At 48.3% G+C, this 21,078-nt stretch overlaps 1 protein-coding gene across 2 annotated transcripts in view; it reads left to right on the top strand.

Annotated features, from left to right (window-relative positions):
* The window catches only part of PRKCH (protein kinase C eta), a 105,317-nt gene extending 96,783 nt beyond the window's left edge, over positions 1-8,534 (top strand). For both annotated transcript variants that reach the window (XM_421417.8, XM_015287908.3), the window contains exons 13-14: positions 6,057-6,200; positions 7,532-8,534. In XM_421417.8, coding sequence (XP_421417.4) covers positions 6,057-6,200; positions 7,532-7,678 — 291 coding nt within the window. In that variant the 3' untranslated portion in view covers positions 7,679-8,534. The remainder of the gene's footprint in view (positions 1-6,056; positions 6,201-7,531) is intronic.
* The last annotated feature ends 12,544 nt before the right edge of the window (positions 8,535-21,078 follow it).

Below are 21,078 nucleotides of genomic sequence, written 5' to 3'. Positions count from 1 at the left end.
GTTTGTGGCCTTTTCATTCTGCATTAGTGTGGATGAGTTAAATTGGGTGGGAGGAGGCAGGGAGGCAGATTTCAACACAGCAAGGAAGTTTGTAACTATTCAGGCAGTGTTATTCTTGGCCCAAGTCTCACCTAATGTTAGTGAGCAAAGTTGAACCTCCAGGAAACGTGGAGCCAGGTGTGCTCATCCCGTATGTGAGGTGCTCTAACTACCTTAGTTTATTTAGGAGTAAGGCTGGCAATTGATTTTTACTTCCCTTCCCATTCCTTTTTTATCTGGAGAGGGAAATAACTGAGACTTCACATTCTGTCTTTCTCTCTTCCTCCTCTTCCCCCTTAAAATGCGCTCAGGGCAGCCTTGTACTGCGGCCTGGCACTGCACTCACCAGACCTGTTCAGCACTGGAGGATTTCACCTGCCCACAGTTCTGTCACCAGGACCCCGGGATGGGATCATGGTGCCATGTGGATGGTACCCTGGCTCACAGTGGATTGCGCTGGTGCAAGTCATGGCTTTTAGCAATTGATCCTGCTGTGTGCAGGGTGGAAAGCTGAAATGTTGCATGGCCATTAGTGGCTGCTATCACAGCAAATCCTCGGTGTAAAACAGAGGCATCGCTTGAGAGTGGTCAGTGGGACCAGACTGTGGTAGGACAGCAATGGAGGGTGGTAGGAGCCTTGCCCAAGAGAGCAAAATGCAAGGCTGGCTTAAAAGAGCAGCCTTTCATTTAAGAAAAAAAGAAGAAATAAAAAAGTCTCTCTGCTATACTAAAGCCTCTTGACTTCCAGTCATTAAAAGTAATGCAGACGTTGACAACCAGAGCCGTAGAGCCATCTTTCTTCTCTTTGGAGCCGTAGAGCCATCCTTCTTTTCTTTGTTAGAGGTGGATGAGGGGTGGTGAAACACCAGACTGCAGGTCTGTTTGCCTTACATAATGGGCAACCAAACTGTTTTCAGCAACTGCAGCATTCCGCCAGGAGATTCATGGAGGGAAGCCTTAATTAGAGCAATTGCTCTATTTATGTAACGATTCCCTTTTGTCTGAGATCAAATGGATCTTTGAGAAATCTTATTTCCTTTCGAGTGTATTTCTGCCCTGTTAGTTCAGCATATGAATCCTAATGAACACAAGCACGTTCGGTATCTCATGATCTCCCCACTGTCCCTCATTACTAGAGGGGAGAACGTGGGGCCTTAACCTTCTGTGCTGCTGCTCTGCACTTGGATAGCAACACGAGGAACACCAACAGGCGGGCAGAGTTAATGCTGTGAACTGGCAAATCTCTCTTGCTTCTAACAGCTTGGGATTGATGATTGCATGGGCACAATCCTGAAGCAATCGGCTAAAAATCCTCTTTTACACAGGTGGATAGTGATAGGATGGGGGTGGTGGGGGTGGTTTTGAACTAAAGGAGAGGAGATTTAGGTTAGATGTTGGGGAATTTTTTCAGTCTGAGAGCAGTGAGGTGCTGGCACTGCTGCCCAGAGCTGTGGGTGCTCCATCCCTGGAGGGGCTCAAGGCCATGGATGGGGCCCTATGCAGCCTGGGCTGGTGCCTGATGTAGTAGTTGGCAACCCTGCCTGTATCAGGGGGGTTGGAACTGGATGATCTTTGCATTCCCTTCCAACTCAAGCCATTATGTGGTTCTACGGTTCTGTAGTTCTGTGAAGAAGATTTTGAGGCAAATGGAAGTTGTCATGGTGAGGAGGTGGGACTGAAGATCTGCTCTCATACCCATGGCTGGCTGCCCTGGGCTCAGCAAAGCAAAGCAGGAGTTCCTCTGGTTCTGTCCTCCCAGTCTGCAAGATGGGAAATACTGTGGGCTTGCATTTAACAGATGGATTGCTCGGGGGCAGTGCTTTCTCTTTCAAGGTGAATGCATTCTGCCAAGTGCAACAGAGTGCTGGGGGGAGCTGGCACATCCAAGATGTTCTTTAACACAAGAAAGAACAATGGACTCCTCTTCCAGATGGCTGACAGTGTGAAAGGAATGATTGTATTCCTGAAGTGCATTTCTTTTGTGGAGGGGTCTGGATTTGTTACTGTTTTCCTAGAACATGAAGGAACTTCATGTAATCTATTCACCGTAATATTACTCACAGAGTGAATTATCCTGATGCAAGTAGCATGCAAATGAATTACATAAAAACCTATCAGAATGTCGCTATTGAGAGAAGGAACCTGTAAATTCTAGGAAATTAGGCGCCTGCGAACATCTGCCTTGTACAAACATCCCCTCACAGACTTCCAAGCCATTGCACTCATTTACACACACTGCCTCTTGAGATGGGAGCTGCAGTACTGCACGTGGGCAGCACTGGAGAAGCACAGTACAGCCCTGTCCTGCAGCTGGGGGACTCCAACCCTTCTCAGCACGGTCCCAGCAATGTGGGTCCCTGTGCCCTGGCAGCCGCTGTGCTCCCTCACCTGCCCGTGGGCAGAGCTCCCAGGGCTGACGCAGATTTTTCCCACTGCTTGGCGCTGCTGTTTCTGCATTTTTTCCTTGTAACTTCACACAAGGGCTGATCTCCACCTCTTCGCTTCTTGTCGTGGCTTGCTGCGTTTTCTTTCAGTAAATGTTTTCAAATGGTTTCATGAAGTCATGTTTTTGGCTCTTTCCTGCTGCTGGATTTGGCTGCGCTGTTGCTGAGGGGTTAGCTGAGGTCAGTGAGAGCCCTGCTCCAATCTGCCCGAAGGGACCCAGCCCAGGGGTGCTCTTTGCACTCCCCGTGGCTGGATGTGATCAGAGCCAAGGCCTGGTGGCCAAGTTCAAGTTGAACACTGGTTGACTTGCTATTGATTTTGCTGGGAGGTCTTCTGATTTTTGGTGATGACGTTTCTTTTTGCTAAGGAACATTTCTAGTTTGCTTTGTTGGTGTTACTGTTGGACTTCTCTCTGCGTTTCTTCATTGGATTTAGCGTACCAGAGGGTGACATTCACTGTGGATTCTGGATAATCGTGCAAAATTAGAGATGATAAACACTGGGAGATTACCTTTTGCCATGAAAAACTTTCTGCAGAACATCTTTCCCCACCTGCAAAAACACTGGAGAGTTGAACTTGGAAGGACACTTAGGACTACCCAACCTGGGCCTAGCTGTGATGCAGGAGTCTGACCCCAGCCTTCCTGTGGATGCCAGGAGCAGCCAACACTTTGTAAGGCTTTTTCCAGCCCCAGAGCTGTTTCTGAATGCAGCTGAAGGTGAGCTGCGTTTCCAAAAACAGTGCCAAGCATGTGCCTGGTGGCTAGGGATGGTGCTCCTTGATTGGGTATCCCATCCCATCAGCTTACTGCTTTTGTGGTGAGGATTAATTCAGAGAGTTTCTGCAGCAGCCCAGCATCACTCTCAGCTGCCAGTGAGGAGAACGTGCTCCAGCAGTGTGTGAGTTTGAAGGGTTCACTCACCTCCTGCCTCCTCTGTACAGCAAACATGGAGCAGATGGAGCCTAGAGTTGCCTGATGCCTGGTGTCAGCTGAGGTTTCTCAATACACGGGTTGAGTGCAGAAACCAGAGCTAGCTGGTCAGCTCTGAACAGTCTTTGTTTTGACTCTTAAGTTTTGTTTTGTCAGAGCCCATAACAGCCCACCTCAAGGAATGGCACTTGGCTAATCCTTATCCTAACAAAAGGGGTGTTTTAAGCAGTGAGGAATGCATTTACGTTGGCTCTCAGCTTGTTGCATTGGATGCCTTTGATTGGTGCAATTTTGGCATCATTTTCAACAAAGCAAGCAAATAAGACTGTAAACACACTTTTATATCCCAGGGCCCTAAACTGGTCTGGGAATGAGCAGTCCAGTTTATGTTTTGGTCTCTTATGGTTGAGCACACATGGGAACCTGAGAAAAAAACATGTTAACTTTCCAGAGATAAAGTCCTACATGATTTTTCCTTACACACATGTTTAACAAAAGCTTCCTGGTGTAATGGTGCTGGTGGTAGGTCTGGAGCCAGGAGACATGGGCCTTATTCCCAGCTCCTTCTCTCCTCTTTGTCTTGTCTTTTGGACTCTTTCAATCTTTACCACTCCCAGAACCAGTGAGCTCTCATCTTGTTTGAGCTTTCTAGACGTTCCAGCAATGCAAATCAGAGCTAGTGAGGTGCAGATATCCATCTGTGGGGACAGAAACTTAGGCAGAGAGTTTCTAGAGAAATATGGGCTTACCAGGAGACTTCTGGCCTGTTTTGCAAACCAAAGAAGTTTAGTTAAAGACTTGCAGAGGCCTGTTTGAACCAAGTCTCTGAGAGATTTTGGTTGGACCTATTTCTGGTTTGGAAACCAAAATATTGTCTGGAGATCAGAATTACACAGAAATTTTGGGCCAGAGTCCCTTGGGAAGCAAATTGTGTTTGGTTTCTCTTGGTAGGAAGGGACAAAAATGGGTTGAAAAGGTCAGGGGAAAACAGAAGTTGCACTGTTCCTTTGGCTTGGCCCTGAAAAAGCTGCATGAGTGAAGAATCCAGGGACGCCCCAGCTGGAGAGAGCCATGCTCGTTTGCTCCTGTCCTGGTGACGACTCTTACAACCTGAATGCACTCAGCAGTACTTTGTATTGATGGTTTGGGGTGGGATGGTGGAAAACAGCTCTGCTGTAGGGAATGCAGTGGCAGTGCCTGTCCTGAGAGGGGTCAGGACGAGGGGAGGTCACATTGGAGCTGGGCTTTTGTGCCGATTTAGCAGATTCTGGGGTCCTGTGAGCTCTCTGAGCTGCAGATATCCCCTCATCTTTGGCACTGAAGGCCCCCCCCAGACGGAGCACTGGGGAGTACTCTAGCAGTCTTCTTTCTTCCCCCTGTCATCTCTCTAGGCAGGGAATGGCCAGACTTTTTATCCTCTCGACCTAGGGGAGTTTGTTCCTGCTGAAAAGCTCCTGCAGTCAGAAACAAGTTGGCTTCTTGCTGCATCTCCCCTTCTTTTCATTTCCCCACAGCCCAGATGCAGCAGACTTGGTCATTCCTGAAACAGTGACCGATTGTCTGGTTTGGCTGGTTCAGCTCTTTGCTAAACATAATGCTCTTTCATCTTCGAGGAAATCGTCTGGACACCTCCACCAGCGTGGGGCTTGCTTTATGTTGCTGTTTCAATAGGCAAATAAAAGCAGCTATTTTCCCAGCTTAAACATAACCTGGTTTCTCCAATGAATTAGAAATACTTGAGAGGAAGGAAAAGATTGTGTGCTACTGAGTTTTTAAGATCTATAATCCTAAGTTAACAAGCACACTAGCTCTTTTCCTGCCTTAGGAAAGGATTCTTCTTCTCCCCCAGTATTTCCCTTCCCCTTAAGAAATATCTGTAGCACTCACACTTCATCACTGTTGTCGGGACCTAACGAGGGCAGCCACCAGTGCCCTCTCACACTGTGTGCATGGCCTATGGCTTTTCTTTTGCTCCTTGGGCAAATCATGGCACTTTGGCTGAAGTTTCAGATTTCTTTTCGCTAGTAGCAGAGTAAAGTGTGTTACAAAAGAAAACCCTCTTTTGGAGTTTCACCATGGAGAGGAAGAGACAGTCACCTGTAAGTATTCATCTGGTCAAGGTTTTGGGAACTCTGGAAGCCAATACCTCACTGGTTTTTCTCTGTTTCCTAAGATGACAGGAAGGAAAGCGTAGGCTTCTGGCTGCGCTTCAGCGGGCTGAGGCTTAGGAAAAAGACACAGCTCAGGACAGGCTTTCATCCAAAGCCTGGCTGGCGGGTGAGCAGCATTGAGTGAGAGCTTGTATTCCTCAGAAATTAATACAGAAATAAATACCACCCCAGACACTGTGTAACATCTGTAACGTTACAAGCGATGCACTTCAACTTTCTTTTCTTGCTGTGGTTACCAAGGTTTTGACTGAAATAATAAGAGACCAGGGAGAAATACACCCAGATTTCTTCCTCTAGAGAATGAGTCAAGTTCCTTGCATGCAGTTCCAGTACAGTGAAATTGAGAAGTCTGGCCAGCAACTGGGTTCAACAGGAAAGCTGAGGACAAGCTTTTGTGCCACCGCTAATAGGTCTTTCTCCCGTGGCCCTGCTGGACAGGAGGAAACAAACAGCCCTTTTTGTTTTGCAGTTCATGACGAAGAACCCCAGCATGCGGCTGGGCAGCACGGCACTGGGTGGTGAGAGCGCGATCCTACGGCACCCCTACTTCAAAGAGCTGGACTGGGAGCTGCTGAACCAGCGCCAGATGGAGCCACCGTTCAGACCCCGAATTGTACGTGGGAAGGAGGGGTGGGGGAAAGAAAGGGGCCTGTTTTTGTTTTGTCTCTTCTGGGGTTTTGAAGCAGGTTTATTGCTGTGACATCCAAAAGGCGGAGGAGGAAGTGCAGCCTTGACTCGAAAGCCCTGGTCTGGGAAGCAGGAGGTGAGGTCTCTGGTCTTGGCTTGGCAGCTGGCTGGACAAGTGACGTTGTCCAGATTGCTTTTCCTCTCCAGGCTGGATTTTCAAAGTCAGCTCAGTGCCAAAAGAGGCAGGTTTGTAAAAGCAGGTGCTGCAGTTCAGGCACCTAACTACCCTTTGCCTTGCCCACATGTAAAACAGAGTAAGTAATCCTCATTCTGCCTGCTCCACCAGCAGTGCTGCCCATTTTCCCAGTGGTGCCACATGTCCCATATGAGGCTCTGTGATGTTCTTTCCTGTGGAGAGACTTTCCAGGGTTCTCTCTATGGCTTCACTGCCTTTGAAGTTATCATTTAGGCTGGCTTTGTCTTATGCTGTGGTCACCCTGCTGACTCTTAATGGCAGTGGGCAGCTTGGCCCTGCTCTACAGAGCTCAGTGGGTGCAGGATAAGGCATTCTAGGGAACTGCAGCAGTACAGGGTCAGCCACTTGATTGGTTTTTAAACTGAATCAAAGACTGAGGGATCCTTCTTAGCACATCCATGATCTGGGCCAAATCTGGAAACATTAGACTTAAGTGTCAGTAAAACATCTTGTTCTGGATGCAGGGAAAACACATGCCTGGTCAAAATGTGTCACGAACCCAATTTGTGTGTGTGCACTCTAAACAGTCCCACTTTGTCTGGTGAAGCTAGGAGTCCAACACCTGGAGTCAAGCCATTTGTCTTCCTGCGGCCTCATAATTCATCATCGTGCAAGTTTAATGGCATGTAGAGGAGTGTACCCCCCAGCAAGCCCAGCTGAGACACTGCAGATGAGGAAGGGCTGTGTGGAGTCAGCTAATTGGAAACACTGCTGATGGACCATTTTGAATGGCTTGATCTGTGCTAACACTGGAGGAAAGGGACTGATTTATGTGCCCTGTCCTGCTGTATCAAGGCAGGCAACCCGTCAGCAGCAGTATCAGTTAAATCAGCGAGAGGTTTGCCTGTCAAAAGCCTGCAAAGACTCTAAAAGGCTTTACACTGTAAGGAGCTCTGAGGAGCACTCAGCTGCCCCCAGTTCAGCCCCAGAAAAATCTCTCTGTAAGCTTCGTGGAGGTAATGGTTCATTGCACTCAAGACCAGAATAAAGGTGCAAAGCGAGTATCAAGCAGATGATGCATACGTGTGACATCTTTTCCCTTTGTCTTTTCCATTTGACAGAAATCCAAAGATGACGTGAGCAACTTTGACCCCGATTTTATAAAAGAGGAGCCCATTCTGACTCCCATTGAAGAAGGAATTCTTCCGATGATAAACCAGGATGAATTTAGAAACTTTTCATTCACAAGCCCAGAACTGCAGCAATAGCTCCAACTCTGAGGAAAGGCTGCTTAGAGGACTGGGGGGAATGAAATGAAAACCAGGTTTACCAGAAATTTCATTCTCAAGGAGTAACAGTGCACTGATTTTACATGATACAGCAGCACCACCGTCGTTACCTTAATGTGAAATCGAAACCTTCCTGTGTTTGTAGGATTTATTCAGCTCTTGGATCAAATATTGACAGGGTGGAACAAATGTGATATTGTAAATAGCTGCTGCAGACGGAGCATTGGATGCTGAGCTAGTTGGCTCAGCCTGAATGTCATCGCTTGCAGCGAAGTCGAGGAGTTGACATGAGCACGAAACAAGTGTCTTGCAGCTCTGAGCCAAACAGACTTGTAATAATTCTGATTTTTTGCAAGGCTGTTTTGTGGAGTCCCAGCACTGTCCAGCGTTTGAGAGCCATGATCCAGCATCCCGTGGCCTGACTGAACCAGATATTCCTGCTGACTTTACCCGTTTCTGAAGTATTTATTTCTTTCCGAAGGACAAATGACTCTCTTTGTCGCTGTTTGGGTTTGCAAATGAAATATTTCATTGTGCTGACTGGCAGAAGGAAAAAAACAAGTGCCCTGTGCCCACACAGATTCTTCCAAATCAAAGGGAAGTCACGTGCTCGTTGTGTTTTACTGTTTGTGCCATATGAAAAGTTTCAGTGTTGCATTCTGTGAAATGCCTTTTTACATCATGCATCTTCAATGCTCCATTCTTTGCCTCCCCGCTGTTTTCAACTATAATGTAACCAGTAAAGCCTTACTGTTTATTTAGGCCCACTCTATTTAATTATGCTATACAGAGCCCCTTTTGTGGGTTTAGTGCCTCATTAAAATTTTGATCCGAAGTGGTATTGCTCAATTGATCGGTAGCATTATTGTGATGGGAGCTGCAAAGCTGGGAAATCCCTTGAAGGCAAAGTTGTTGACCAGGAAGTAACGTAAAAGGATGACTTTCTCCCATGAGAATGATAAGCCTTATCTAAGAAAAGGGTGATTTGGTTTGGCTTAGATTTAAGGGCTTATTACTCACAGGGGCACTTTACAGTTGCAGCCTCAGTCCTCTGCCAGGCAGACAGAGGCAAGTTTTTAGTGCTGTTTGTGGAAACCAGACAGCAGTCAGACTGTGAGATATTTCTGCCATTTCCCTGCTCCTCTGAGAGTTGAATGATTTTCCTGTAGCTCCGTGGCACAACTTTGCATTCTGTGCTAGGCTTGAAGCCGTTATATCAGGATTAGAACCTCTTTTTGGGCTGATGAATTACTGGAGAAGAAGGATTTCAGACTTTGTGTCGAAAGGGCTTTTACTTTACTTTTCCTTAGTTTTGCCTTTTATTTCTATCCCCAAACCATCCACTGAACTGTTTGATAGGTGGGGCATAGGTTTTGTTACCTTTGGACTCTTTGTGTTTGTGCCTTGTACCACACCTTCTTCTTTATTTCCTGCATTTTCTCTATATAATCTAAGCATGGCTTCATCCTCTGATCTCCTCCCTTCTGTGGACATATTCTGGTTGTACTGCATCCAGCCAGGATCTGTAAATAGTCAGCTTCATCATAGTGGGGCAAGAGAGGAGGAAGGACAGGTGTGTGTGAAAGAAAGAGTGGATATCCAGAAAATTAATCCAAGAGCTAGCTGTGCAGGCTAACTTGAACTGCTTTCTCACGTAGGAAGAAGTGATACAGGAATGAATGTATTTGTGTGAAGGGGTCACTGTGGCATCTCACTGACTTCTGTGTTAAGCATAGTGTTTGGTGCAAATGTGACCCTAAGCAGCCCCAGCATTACTGACTGCTGCACTGCTGGCTTCCCAGGGGTAGTTGCAGCAAATCTGATCACCAAGAGCTGGAACACCAAAGCTTTTGATGCAACCTGCTGTGAATTTTGTGACAGTTTTTTGATTCACTCTCTGTTGAGGATTATGAATGAGCCATCCTTCCCCTGGAGATCAGTGCAGGAGAACAGTAAGTGACAGCTGGTTTTGCCAGCATGTTGGTGACATCCCAGGTTTTCACTGGTTGTGCTTTCCTTGGGGCTCAGGAGACCTCCTGGAATGATTCCTCTTGGACGAGCTGGTGCCGTCGTGTTGTCTTCAGCATCAGAACGTTTGGTCCTGTCTCCATGACCACAGAGTCCAAGCAGCTCTGCTTATACTGCAGACAGCACAAAGCATGTGGAGGAGTCATGTTTGGAGACTTACGTTGGGATAACAGATCCTTCCCCAACCAATCCATCCTGAAAGCTTGGGGAATGGAAACTAGGGCACTTCTGTAGGTGCTCTGTTGTGATTTTTGTGAAGTGTAAATCAGAAAGCTTGTAGGTCACTGGAAGACGTAAAATGGTGTCTGAGGCCATCCTACAGAGCAGGAAGAGCTCCTGCCCTGGCCAGCCAGTTCCTGCTCTGGCCTAGGGGTTTTTGACTTGATGGGGCAGGGATGAAATATCAAAGGGAAGTTTTTCCCCAGCTTCACTCCCCATTGATTTCCAGTGCCGTCAGGGTCACTCCACCCTACCCCTAACCTCATTGGACAGCATGTTGGGACTAGAAGTCTCATGTTCTGCTATAATGCCTTTGATTTTCACAATTTTACCTGGATCTTGCTTCATAATTCAGGGTAGCTCTTTCCTTCCATTGCCTGCCTGTTTACGTAATGACTTCAGCCGCTCGAGTCAGCAGATCTTGAGTCAGCCACATTTGGCTGAGATCCGTGAACTCTGCTGTACTTTTACAAGAAGCTGCCATTTCAACTGTGCTCCCTCCAAACTCTGTCAGCAGCACAGATGAAGATCAGCTCATTTAAAAGTATCTGTGTGATAGAGCTGCTTTTGAAAAAGCTGAATTAATGTTTACGCTGCTGTTGAATATGTAAAGAAATGTTGATTTTTAAAACAAAGTAGGAAGGAGGAAAAAAGAGCTTTTCCATGAGCTAGCCTGCCAGTTCTTCTGGCTTCATTGCTTGCCTGAGTGAATGCAAGATGGTTTTAACCTATTAATTTGGTTCTGGCTTCAGGAGTGTAAGCTGGCAGGTTGCAAGGTTTAAAGCATAAAATGCCTGTATTTGCTCCAGTGTGAAAACTGGCAATAGAGCAAATTGTAATTAGTTCCCATTGCACTGCTTTTAGTGCTTGCATGAAAAGGGAAGGTCCCTTTGATGTCTCGAAATTTGTCTTCTGCGCAATCCTTTCATTTTCAAAGAGGTTGATGAAATTTAGCTATAAAATTCAATGGGCTACATCTCATTCGAGGCCTTTGAAAGTCAAGGGTAAGAAGCAGATGGTATAGAATGAATAGATTAAGATCATCTTGCATCTACTCATACTGGCTGTGCTGCCAAAGACATCATTCTTAATACAACTACTTGATAGGCAATGGGAAAAAAATCTCACTGTACTCCAAGTGCCTAAGGGATTTTCATGTAGAAAAAATCAATTCTAACTGCTGGATAGAGATGTTCTGTGTGCATTCTCAAAGGCTGGCACAGGTTCCTCTCTCTTTGTGAAGTCCTAAATGAGAGTTAATGGCCTTAAGTTGCACCAGGGGAGGTTCAGGCTGGATATTAGGAAATATTTCTTCTCAGAAAAAGGGCTAACTCAGTGGCATAGCTGCACAGGGAGTGGTGGAATCACCGTCCCTGGAGGTGTTCAAGATCCATGGTGATGTGGCACTGAGGGACGTGGGCAGTGGGCATGGTGGAGGTGGGTTGATGGCTGGACTGAATCTTAGAGGTCTTTTCCAACCTTAATGATTCTGTGATTCTGTGAAATGGTTTGCCAGTGGTGTTTTTGCTTGAAGCTGTGTGTTCCTCCTGCAGAAGTTGCTGTCTCCCCAGCTGGATAGGAGATGGGCTTTAGTGCCTGCGGTCTGAGGACTTGGTTAGCCAGAGCCAAGAGAAGTGAAGGGGAAAATGTGTCTGGGGTCATCCGCTCTATCCTAGCCAGAAAGAAGAGAGCTGTTGGTTTGTTCAGCAGAGTGTAGTCATGAGATTTCTGCTCCTCCGCAGGGAACCATTTCACAGCTTTTACAACTCTTGCTGTTAAGTAAATTTCCTGATATTTGGAAATGACACGAATGAGATAAAAATCTGTCTTATCATGCCATTAGGTTTCTTATTGGAAGCTGCAAGTAAGGCTTTGTATTACTAAATAGATAGAAGGCTGCCAAACCCCAGCGTTCAGAAATGATGAGTCAGGTCTTCTGAAAATCACAGCTTATTCAGAAGTTGAGAGCTTTCCAAAATAATAAATGTCAAAATCTTTTCATTTTTTTAACATCTGGATTATGAATATTTCAGATTCTGACTTGCACTTCTCCACATCAATAGGTGGAATGTGTTGTAATCACATTTTTTTTAGATGAAAGCTAGGGTCTGTGAATTGATGAGAATCCAGGCATTGGATCTTGGAGAGAAATGCCAGATACCAAAAGATGAGTGATAAAACCTGAAGAACAGAAGATATGTGATGTTTTTTGTGTATTTTTCCACCTCTTCCTATTCTTTCTGTATGGTCACCACTGTGTGGTCCCTTGCCTCCCTGTCTCCAAACCCATTTAGCAGTAGACTCAGGAGTGAGGAAGGTGAAGAGGAAGGCTGGGGAAGGCGTTGACGACTTGTATCATTGCTGTGTGTAGGACTTGTCAAGCAGCATTGCTGACCTCCTGCAGCAGTCCTTGCACAGCACAAGAATGTCACTTTTGCCTTCTGCTCGTCCGTCCCCACTCACTGCGCTGTGCTCAGCCATCGCCCCATGGCCATCACCAACTGGAAGTGCTCTACTGATGAAGCCAAGCCCACAGGAGGAACAGGAGGTCAAAAAGCATGGAAGAACAATGAATAAGGGTTGGTGCATGGGTACCAAGCAGTGTTGGCATCTGGAAGACTTGAATGAGATGGTGGAGACCCTGAGACAGCCAGAGTCCTAGTGATGTTCATATGGAAGCTGTGGGAGAAAGCCTGGGTACTTCCCCTCTTGTGCAAGTACTTAAAGCTAAGAAAGAGAAGGGACAGGAGGGTGACCTCTGAGAAGTGGTGTCACAGCTCTGGGTTGCTGTTACTCCAGCTCTGAGCTCCCACAGCTGTTGTTAGCAATGGGTTTTGTAAAAGTGGAAATCAGAGATTTTAGCACCAAGTTCAGGGTTGCTCAAAACTAGTGACTCAGCTCCTCCAGAGCTCCCTTCCCTCCCTCTCCTCTCTTCAAATGTGGGGGTTTGGTTTTCATCTGATTTCTCATTTCCTAACATTTAATGTGGGCTGGGGTCGTGGTTTCAGTTTTTCTACAACAGTGAGAAATGTATTTTTTCTTGAGTGAAACCTGCTCCCTGGTCTGGTGGTTGGCGACCCTGTGCATAGAAGGGGGGTTGGAACTCGATGGTCACTGTGGTCCTTTTCAACCCAGGCCATTCTATGATTCATCTCACTTGATTCCAGGAGCAAGATTTAGAGGTCCTTAAAACTGCAGCAACACCTGCAACACAAACAGTGCAGCCACCAAATACACCAAGGCAGAAAAGCATTGTGATAACTGGCAGTAATGCCATTTTTGGAGACCAGCTGAGGTGTGCTGTGGTTGGACTGAGCACGAGAGGCAATTTTATACTTTTCCATCTTATCTAATTCTAGACTCAAACACAGAACACTTCCAGGGCTCCTAGTTGTGGTCTGCTGCCCAGAGATACTTTTTGCACAAGTCTTGCTTGTTTCCAAATGTAAAACCTGGAAGGAAGAGGATCTCAGGAACCTTGGAGCTTGGTGTTAACCACAGATTTCTTCTGAAATGAGACTTAGTGTCACATTCACCCCAAGGAATGGGTCATTGTGTTTGCAAATGCCAGCAAGCCTCTGGCTGAGATCTCCTCTAGCTTCTGTGGCGTTGGTGTCTCCCAAACTTGGAGTGAACACAGCATCGATAGCTAGAACCTTCTGACTTGGGGCAGGGAGGCAGTGGTAGGGATGAGTAAGTATTTCATCTAGAGCTGAGTCACTGTTGTTCTTATGCTCTGTGAACACACTCTTGGGCTTGTGCTTGAGTATTTTTATCTGATAGACGGATCTGAACATGTTGCTCTCCTTGGGGCAGCCTTTCTCTTTGCCGCTTCTCAGGCCCTTTATTCTCACTCCTCGCTAATGCTCTCTCCACGGAGAAGGCAGAGTGTTTGATTCAGCTTGTGGCTTCCTCCATTCGCTGGACACTGGAGAAAACCTGCTTCTAGTTACCTAAGAAGACTGGACAAGTGAGCCCTATGTCACTGTGTCACAGGACAGTGTTCCAGGTTACTCTCAATACTCTTAATTTAATTTTAACTGGAGGAAAAAAAAAAGGCAAATATGACCTGTAGACTTGCTCAGCTCAGCCTGGACTTCCACTTGGGGGAACCTTCATCACCGAGTGTCACTGGGGCTCCACGCAGACCCATGAAAATTGCTGCAAAGAGCCTGGGTCTAAATTATGCCCTGGCAATTGAAAGCTGTCTTCTGGTTTTGCTCCTAATGAGCAAGAATTTCCACTGCCAGTTCGGGATGCCTTCTCTAATCTGTTGCCCCGACTCCTTTAATTTTCCTTACACTGCAACAATTTATCATGGCCCCGAGCCTCCTGTGCACAGCAGGCATTTCCCTGGTGCAGACAGAGGGGAGCTCAGCTATTGCCAAGCTGGTGAAGACGCCGTAACCCAAAAATGGGTTGTCTCAGCTACATTGGTGGAGCCTGGTAATTTGTCTGAGCTGGAAAATCCCCAAACTGCAATCACTGCCTGGGACACTTGAGTGGAAAATGACAAAATTATAATGTGGCTCATCTCCCTGTGATGAATTAGTCTGTGTCTGCATATAGACCTATCTGCGTGGGTCTGGATCGGCCAGCGTGACTGTAGAGGTGCTCTGGGTCTCTGTTTTGGCTCTGGAGCCTCTACGTTGGGTTAAATGTTGAGGAAGTGAAGCACCCTCAACCATGCACAACCACGGGCTGGTGACAGTGGTGAAATTCTGCCAGAAGCCCAACGCTGGCAGCCAGCCCATGGTGGGACTGGTTCCTACAAAAGGCAAGGCACGAGACAAGGTGCCTGGAGCTACCCAACCTGGAGGGAGAGCCTCAACAGAGCAAGCTCGTTAGTGCTCAGCTGGGCTGGCAGAGGCACATGAGGTCATTCAGGGACATCGCCTCAGTCCTCCACCCACCCGTGTCCTCAGGCTGGGGCATGGCAAGCAGTTCCTGGGGCAGTGAGCAGCTCCTGAGAGAGCACCCCATACAGCTGGGGGCTGGAAGCAGGAGACTTCACAGCAATATCCGAGTGAGCGGCCTAGCTGAGTATCAGCAGTCAAAGCACAAGAAACTGCTGAGCCACGACCCAGCCCTGCTTCCTACTCCCAGCCTCTCCCACAGCACACAGCTGCCTGGGGCAGTTATGGGGCTGCAGGAGCCCGGTGCTGCTTTGGGGTCATCAGGCAGAAGTCAGTAGGCAACACCTACATTTCTGCGTCCGAATGTCCAAATAGAAGCAGGATTCTGTGGCTTGGTTTTATTACCGTCATGAAGTGAATATGGCAGCTTTCTGAGATGAGGTGCAAGATAAGTGTGCGGCAAGCCCAAGTATACAGGTAATTTTCTTGTAATTGCTGTTGTAGTGCAGTAGAAATGAAAAACCATGCGTCTCAGGGTATACACGCCCTCATCCCCTGATTAGATGCATATAATGAGATGGAAAGCTAATCTATCATATTTAGAATCATTCAATTAGAGGGTTAGGGCTATGGATGCATTTAGCTTTAGCATTAGGGAGATATTTAAACCACGGGCTGTACTTAGTCATTGCTATGCTAAGTGATAGTAGATGCAGGTCACCCTATATATGGGCCCTGGTAATCAGCTTGCAGTATTACTAATTAAGCCTTTTCACCTTTGGGCTCCCTTCCATGCCACCACACATAAAGTGGGCCATTGAGGTCATGGTGACACGCTCTTTAAAACCCAACACCCACTGTTTGTTGTGGAGCTGAGAGTGCACCAAAGTGATTTGGCTTTCTGGTTCAGACCCTGCTGTGTGGGGAGAGCTGTACACAAGTGTTGTTTGACACGTGTTGCTTCTGGTCTCCACCAAGCAAGCATGTAGTGTCAGTGCCAGCTGGGCACAGCCACTGCCCCCTTGCCCACCTGGCTTTATTCGAAACCTGTGGACCACTGGGTGAGGAAATCAGGTCAAACCAAGCCTGGCTCTGCCATCTCCCTCCTGGCCTTTTGTGGAGGGGCTGAGCACCAGGTGGAGGTCAACAAATGCTGCAAATGCTTTAGGTGCTCTGGAAAGCAGCTTACGCGATTAGACAGCAGGTCAAAAATAGAAAAGACCACAAAGGAAGGCCTAAAAGTTGTGGGTGTGATACAATGATGATACTCACTGATGGCCCTACCTGCCTCAGTTGCCCCCAGTGAGAATTGGGTGCTCCGAGGTCCTGACCTGCCTCTGACCAGGGGCATCCATTATCCCTGGGCTTTCAGGGACTCCCTTGGGCCAGAAGCCCTTTGTAGCTGTATTTTTCTATGAATGAGGTTTGCAACTCATTTTAAGCCCTGTGTTGTGCTGGTGGCACGGCTGCAGACTGCCCACTGCATGCAGCCAGGAAGGCTTTGCAAGGAAAATGGAGCTCACTGCAGTGTGACCGTGCAGGAGCTGGAGCATCTCCAAGCACTCTCCAGCCCAATTGGAGCTGCTGTTCTGAGCAACCTCTCTCTCACGGTACTACTGAGAAATTCCTGACAGCATTCAGGCTTCACTTTGCTGAGAAACAACCGCCCTGACCTTAAAATGCAACCTCCTCATTCCTTCATCAGATGCTAATTGCTCCACTTCAGCCCTAATTTCTGGTCTGCAAGGAAGTGTTGCTGGGCAAAATCACCCAGTCTATAATGGGTAAATCTGAATATGTGCCCACAGCATTTTCAAGCAACTAAAACCCTTGTCCTTCTGGGCTGAGTCTTTGCAAGCAGTTACAAGCTTGTGCCGAGTTCTCCAAGGAGGGCGCAGCGTTTCTGTCTCTGTTCACCAGGTCTCGGCTTTGGCACAGCCCAGAAATGTCTCCAAACACCGGGCATTTTGGGGAGGATAGAGGAAGTGTTTCTCCATTTCCTCTCATACGATGGAGCTTGCTGCCAACGTCCCCCCCTGGGGAGCTGCCAGGTTTGGTGCTGCTGGAGCCCTGCCTTGAAGCAGTGACACGGGGTGATGCAATGGGCCGCAGCTCTTGCACCACTGGCACAGGGAAAGCGCCCATGGTGCCCGCGGTCCTGGGGTGGTGTGGGGCAAGGGAGCAGCTGCACGAGGGCTGCCAGGGCTGTTTGCTTCCTTGGCAGATCCCTGGTGTTTCCCTGCCTGTTCTCCTGTGAGTGAGAGGATGGAGGTAAGAAAGTGGTACCAGAGCTGTGCCTGGTGGGTATGTGGGGTGTGAATGCTTACAGCTCCGCGTGGCACTTGCAACTCATCTTTAGGCGCTGAAATGGATTTGTGAGCATCCATGACTCATGGCCGCTCTACAGACAGAGCATGAAATCTTGGAGCTGAGTTGGTTTAGGAGCAAGCACCTGTGGCAAAAAGCCCATGAGAAACATTCTGTGTTTTTCCCGTGTGCTGACCCATGCATTGGTGGGAAGGATATCCCCGACTCTGTTGTGTACAGCCACTTTCTGCAGCATTTCTTAATCACCAGTGGCTGTGCATGGGCAGCATGCTTCCACCAAGAGGAGGGCGCTGCATTTTGGGGACCACCAGCACCGCCACCCATATCCCAATTATTCCTCACTCTCTTTGTCAACGAAGCCATGGAAGGTGGTGAGGGAGGCATGGTGGGCTGGGGAGCACTGGCCTGGAGCAGCAGTGACAAACCCAGCCACCAAGCAGCGCCATACATCACCAACTGTGATGCAATCGCTGGTGGTTGCCATAATCCAAATGATGTTTGACTTATGGCAGTGTGGAAGCTCAAGTGGTCAGGCAACAGCAGGGCTGTGCGTTAAGTCCTGTGATCTGTGCTCTGTGGGAGTTGGTATCACCCACTTGATTTTTTCCCAGACTTGTTAGCGTTGGAGGGACTTTCTGTCTCCCACTGACCTGGTTAGCAGATCATGCTGAGCCTTACCTGTGCTCTCACAGGCTGGTCAGTGCCTGGACAGGTCTTTGCAAAGCCGCGTTAGGTCACGTCAGCCGCGGACGTGCCTTGCTCAGCACCCACACGCGCTTCTTGTTGTCTCACCTATCCTCCTCCCTTTCCTTCCGCGTTTTTTGTCTGTCTGTGATCCTCTGTGTTACTTCAGCTCCCTGTCTGAGGAGGAGCACTGTTGTACCAAGGGAAAAGTTTAAGCTTGAGTTGTGAGAAGTTGATTTTGTCACCGTTTGTGCTGTGCTTTGTGTTTTCGAGGTGTTGCTGTTCATCTGCCCAGCTCACCAAGCTGCTGCTGTGCTGTGTCAGCAGTAGAAGCTGGTGTAAATGAGTATGGCTCTGCCTGTCATGGTGGGGGTGCATGGACATGTGTCTGCCGCGGGTCTGTGCTGCTTGAGCGGATTGCTACTATGGCTTTGACATCCTTGAGGCACCTGGATGTCTGAAGAGGACATTCAGCCCTACATCCAAGCTCACATTCCTGGTGTCAGCCCTGGAAAGTGCACCCAGGGCATGCAGTGCCAGTGGCTTTTCAGACCTGAGCCCATGTGGTTTGGCCTTCCTATCCTCTTAGAGGCTCAGCTGGCAGAGACCCCTCTTTCATCTCCCCAAGAGGAGGTAACATTGGTGACCATCAGTGTTTTTCTACCGGGATGCATGGCAAACAGTGCTTGCTGTTTGCCCTGGCCTTCTGCCTGCACAGCCATCCCTGCAGGATGGAGACCCACAGGAGCACACATCTCCTCCATGCATTGTTCTCACGTTAAGGCAGCCTGGGGGCTGGTTTTGAGGGCTGATACAGCAGACAAGCAGGCCCTGCAGCTTGGTGATGGTGGCAGAGGCTTCAGCCACGTGGCCCAGAGATTTTGTGCCATTGCAGTCAGACTTCCCATTGTGCTCCTTCCTTGATCAGCTGCTGCTGTGTGACTCAATATTTGCACTGACTGTACGTCCCATCTTATCAGAGCCTTCTGCTCCTTTGCCCCTCCGTTTCCTTCTTCCTGCCCACCATGACTCATCTCTTCCCATCTTACAGAGCCAGGCAGGGAGCACCCAATGCCACCAGTCCCAATGCCCATCCCCATGAGCCTGCCCCACGTGCACAGAGCTAGCACCTGGACAAATAAATCCTGCTCCTCTAGGAAAGGAATGGGGACATTGAGGGGTGAGGGGGATCAATGGGAGGTGCTGGGGGGGTCACAGGAGCCGCTTGGCCTCCTCTGAGGGCAGCTGGGGCGCATTGGGGACCCTCTTGCCTCGTGGCCTTGGCAGAGCTGCTGAGATGGCCTTTGCTTGATGGTGGCTTCCAGCAGCAGAGGTGTCCCCAGGCCCTAACACCTGGCATCTCCAGGCTTTATTTTCTTTCTGACCTTGGTTCCGTTTGCATTTTTTTCCTTTCCCCCTCAGCATTCTGTGTGTCATGCTGGATCCCAGCTGGATGGATCTAGATTTTCTGACCTTCCCATCTCCTGGAGCGAGAGAGCGGTTGAGGCAGGCAGTAATGCAGGCGTGGCATTCATGTGCATCTACATGTTGTATGTGGGGAGATTCTCCATTCATCTCAAACCCACTTTGATCAGAGACCTGCTGGCAGGAGCACGCTGGCATGGATTCCTTTACAAATCTCACTTTTGTGGAAAGAAACTCCTTGGCTTGAGCTTTTCCCTTCCTAACAGCAAACACCACTGGGGCCCATGCGGCTGCACTGCTGTGCAACTCTTGAATGTTTCCGTGTGCAGAGCTCCTATAAACACATCCTGCAGACTTGACTCCCTCCCATCCCAGCCCCAAAGCCATCCGAGCCGAGTCAGAAGCTTCCAAACAAAACTCCATCAAAACCTCCGAGATTTCTCTGGTCTGTGTTTTGTGCAGGACTCTGATGGGAAAATATTGATTCTGGGCTTTAAAGCAGCTGCTTTGTATATTGACTGATTTAACGGCACCAAAGTTTGGCCTGAGCTCTCTTTGTCTGGTTCCTTTTTTAACTTTTTAATGCAACCCCAAAAGCGCGGTGGGTATTGACATAAGGAAAAGCCAAATAAAACAATGATGCAGCAGAAATCCTATGGTCGGCCAATGCTGGTTAGCTCAGCCGCATGCAGCTCAGAGCGGCACTTCTTTTTCCCCCATAACTTCCAGATTGCATTCAAAACAGAATGTTTTTAAAGGCTATTTCAGGAGAATTTTAAGCATTTGTATAGAAAAAGAGAAAATTCAGGCTGAGATGTTTCCTGATTGACAAAAAAGAAACCAACAAAAACCAACACCTGAGGGTTAAACCCATTGCAAATTGGGCTGTGCCTTCATAGCATGATTCTTAGGGGGCTGCAGCTCCTGCTCCAGCTTTGTTTTCTCCCAGCATCCATGCACAAGGCATGTCCCCGTCTCTTTTATCTCCTAGGAGCCAGGGGCTGGATGCTGTGCAGCACCACGGAGTTCTTGGAGGACCTGAGTGTATGTATGTATATGCAGTACGCACTGTGAAGGTCAGAGCGAGAGGGCTGCGATCACTGAGTTGGGGTGAAGCAGGGAACTACAACATGCCTTGCATCTCTGACAACATTCTTTAGCCTGTTAACTGCACTGCCTGCCTGCCTCCGGCCCAGCCTTGCCATTAGCAAACGAAGGCAGTGGAAGGGCATTAAAAGCTGTGTGATGTTCTGGAGTCCTCTGCTTCGCCTTTCAGGCTCATGCAGCTCTACTGCCATGCACAGGGAATCAGGAGCTGCTCCTGCACACTCACCACCTCTGTGATTCCCAGTGTCTGATCCAGATAGGGCATGTTTTCAATCCCATGTTTTCCACAGGACAGAGGGGGCTTTTGATGTTGTCATTACGTCTTCCAGTAACGTAAAGAAATGATACTGGAAGCATCAGGGATGGAACTGCCCAGAAATGACTGTGCCTTGCTTTTTCGAGCAGCTTCTGCAGGAGCGAACCTTTCCATGGGGTTAAATCCACAATGTCGTGTTTCAAAGAGGCGAGTGGACCACCTGCTCACCATTCACTAGGCCTGGTCAGAGCTCTTTGGGTAACACTGGCTCGGTTGTGCCTGCTGGGGTGGGAGCAGTGCCTCCAGCAATCAGCCCTGAGGTGAGCTTCAGTGCTGCACTGCTGCAGCAAAGGCACAAGTATTGGTTCAGCCTCCAGGTTGGTGGTTCCTTTCCCTGCACAAGAATTTGCCCTCCCAGGGGCTACCCAAAATATCCTGATGTGATGAGAGTGTGGAAAAAATCTTTTAATTGGAGA

This window comes from Gallus gallus, chromosome 5 (assembly GCF_016699485.2).
Source record: "Gallus gallus isolate bGalGal1 chromosome 5, bGalGal1.mat.broiler.GRCg7b, whole genome shotgun sequence".
Lineage (NCBI taxonomy): Eukaryota > Metazoa > Chordata > Aves > Galliformes > Phasianidae > Gallus > Gallus gallus.
This window is presented reverse-complemented; position numbering and strand designations above follow the sequence as displayed.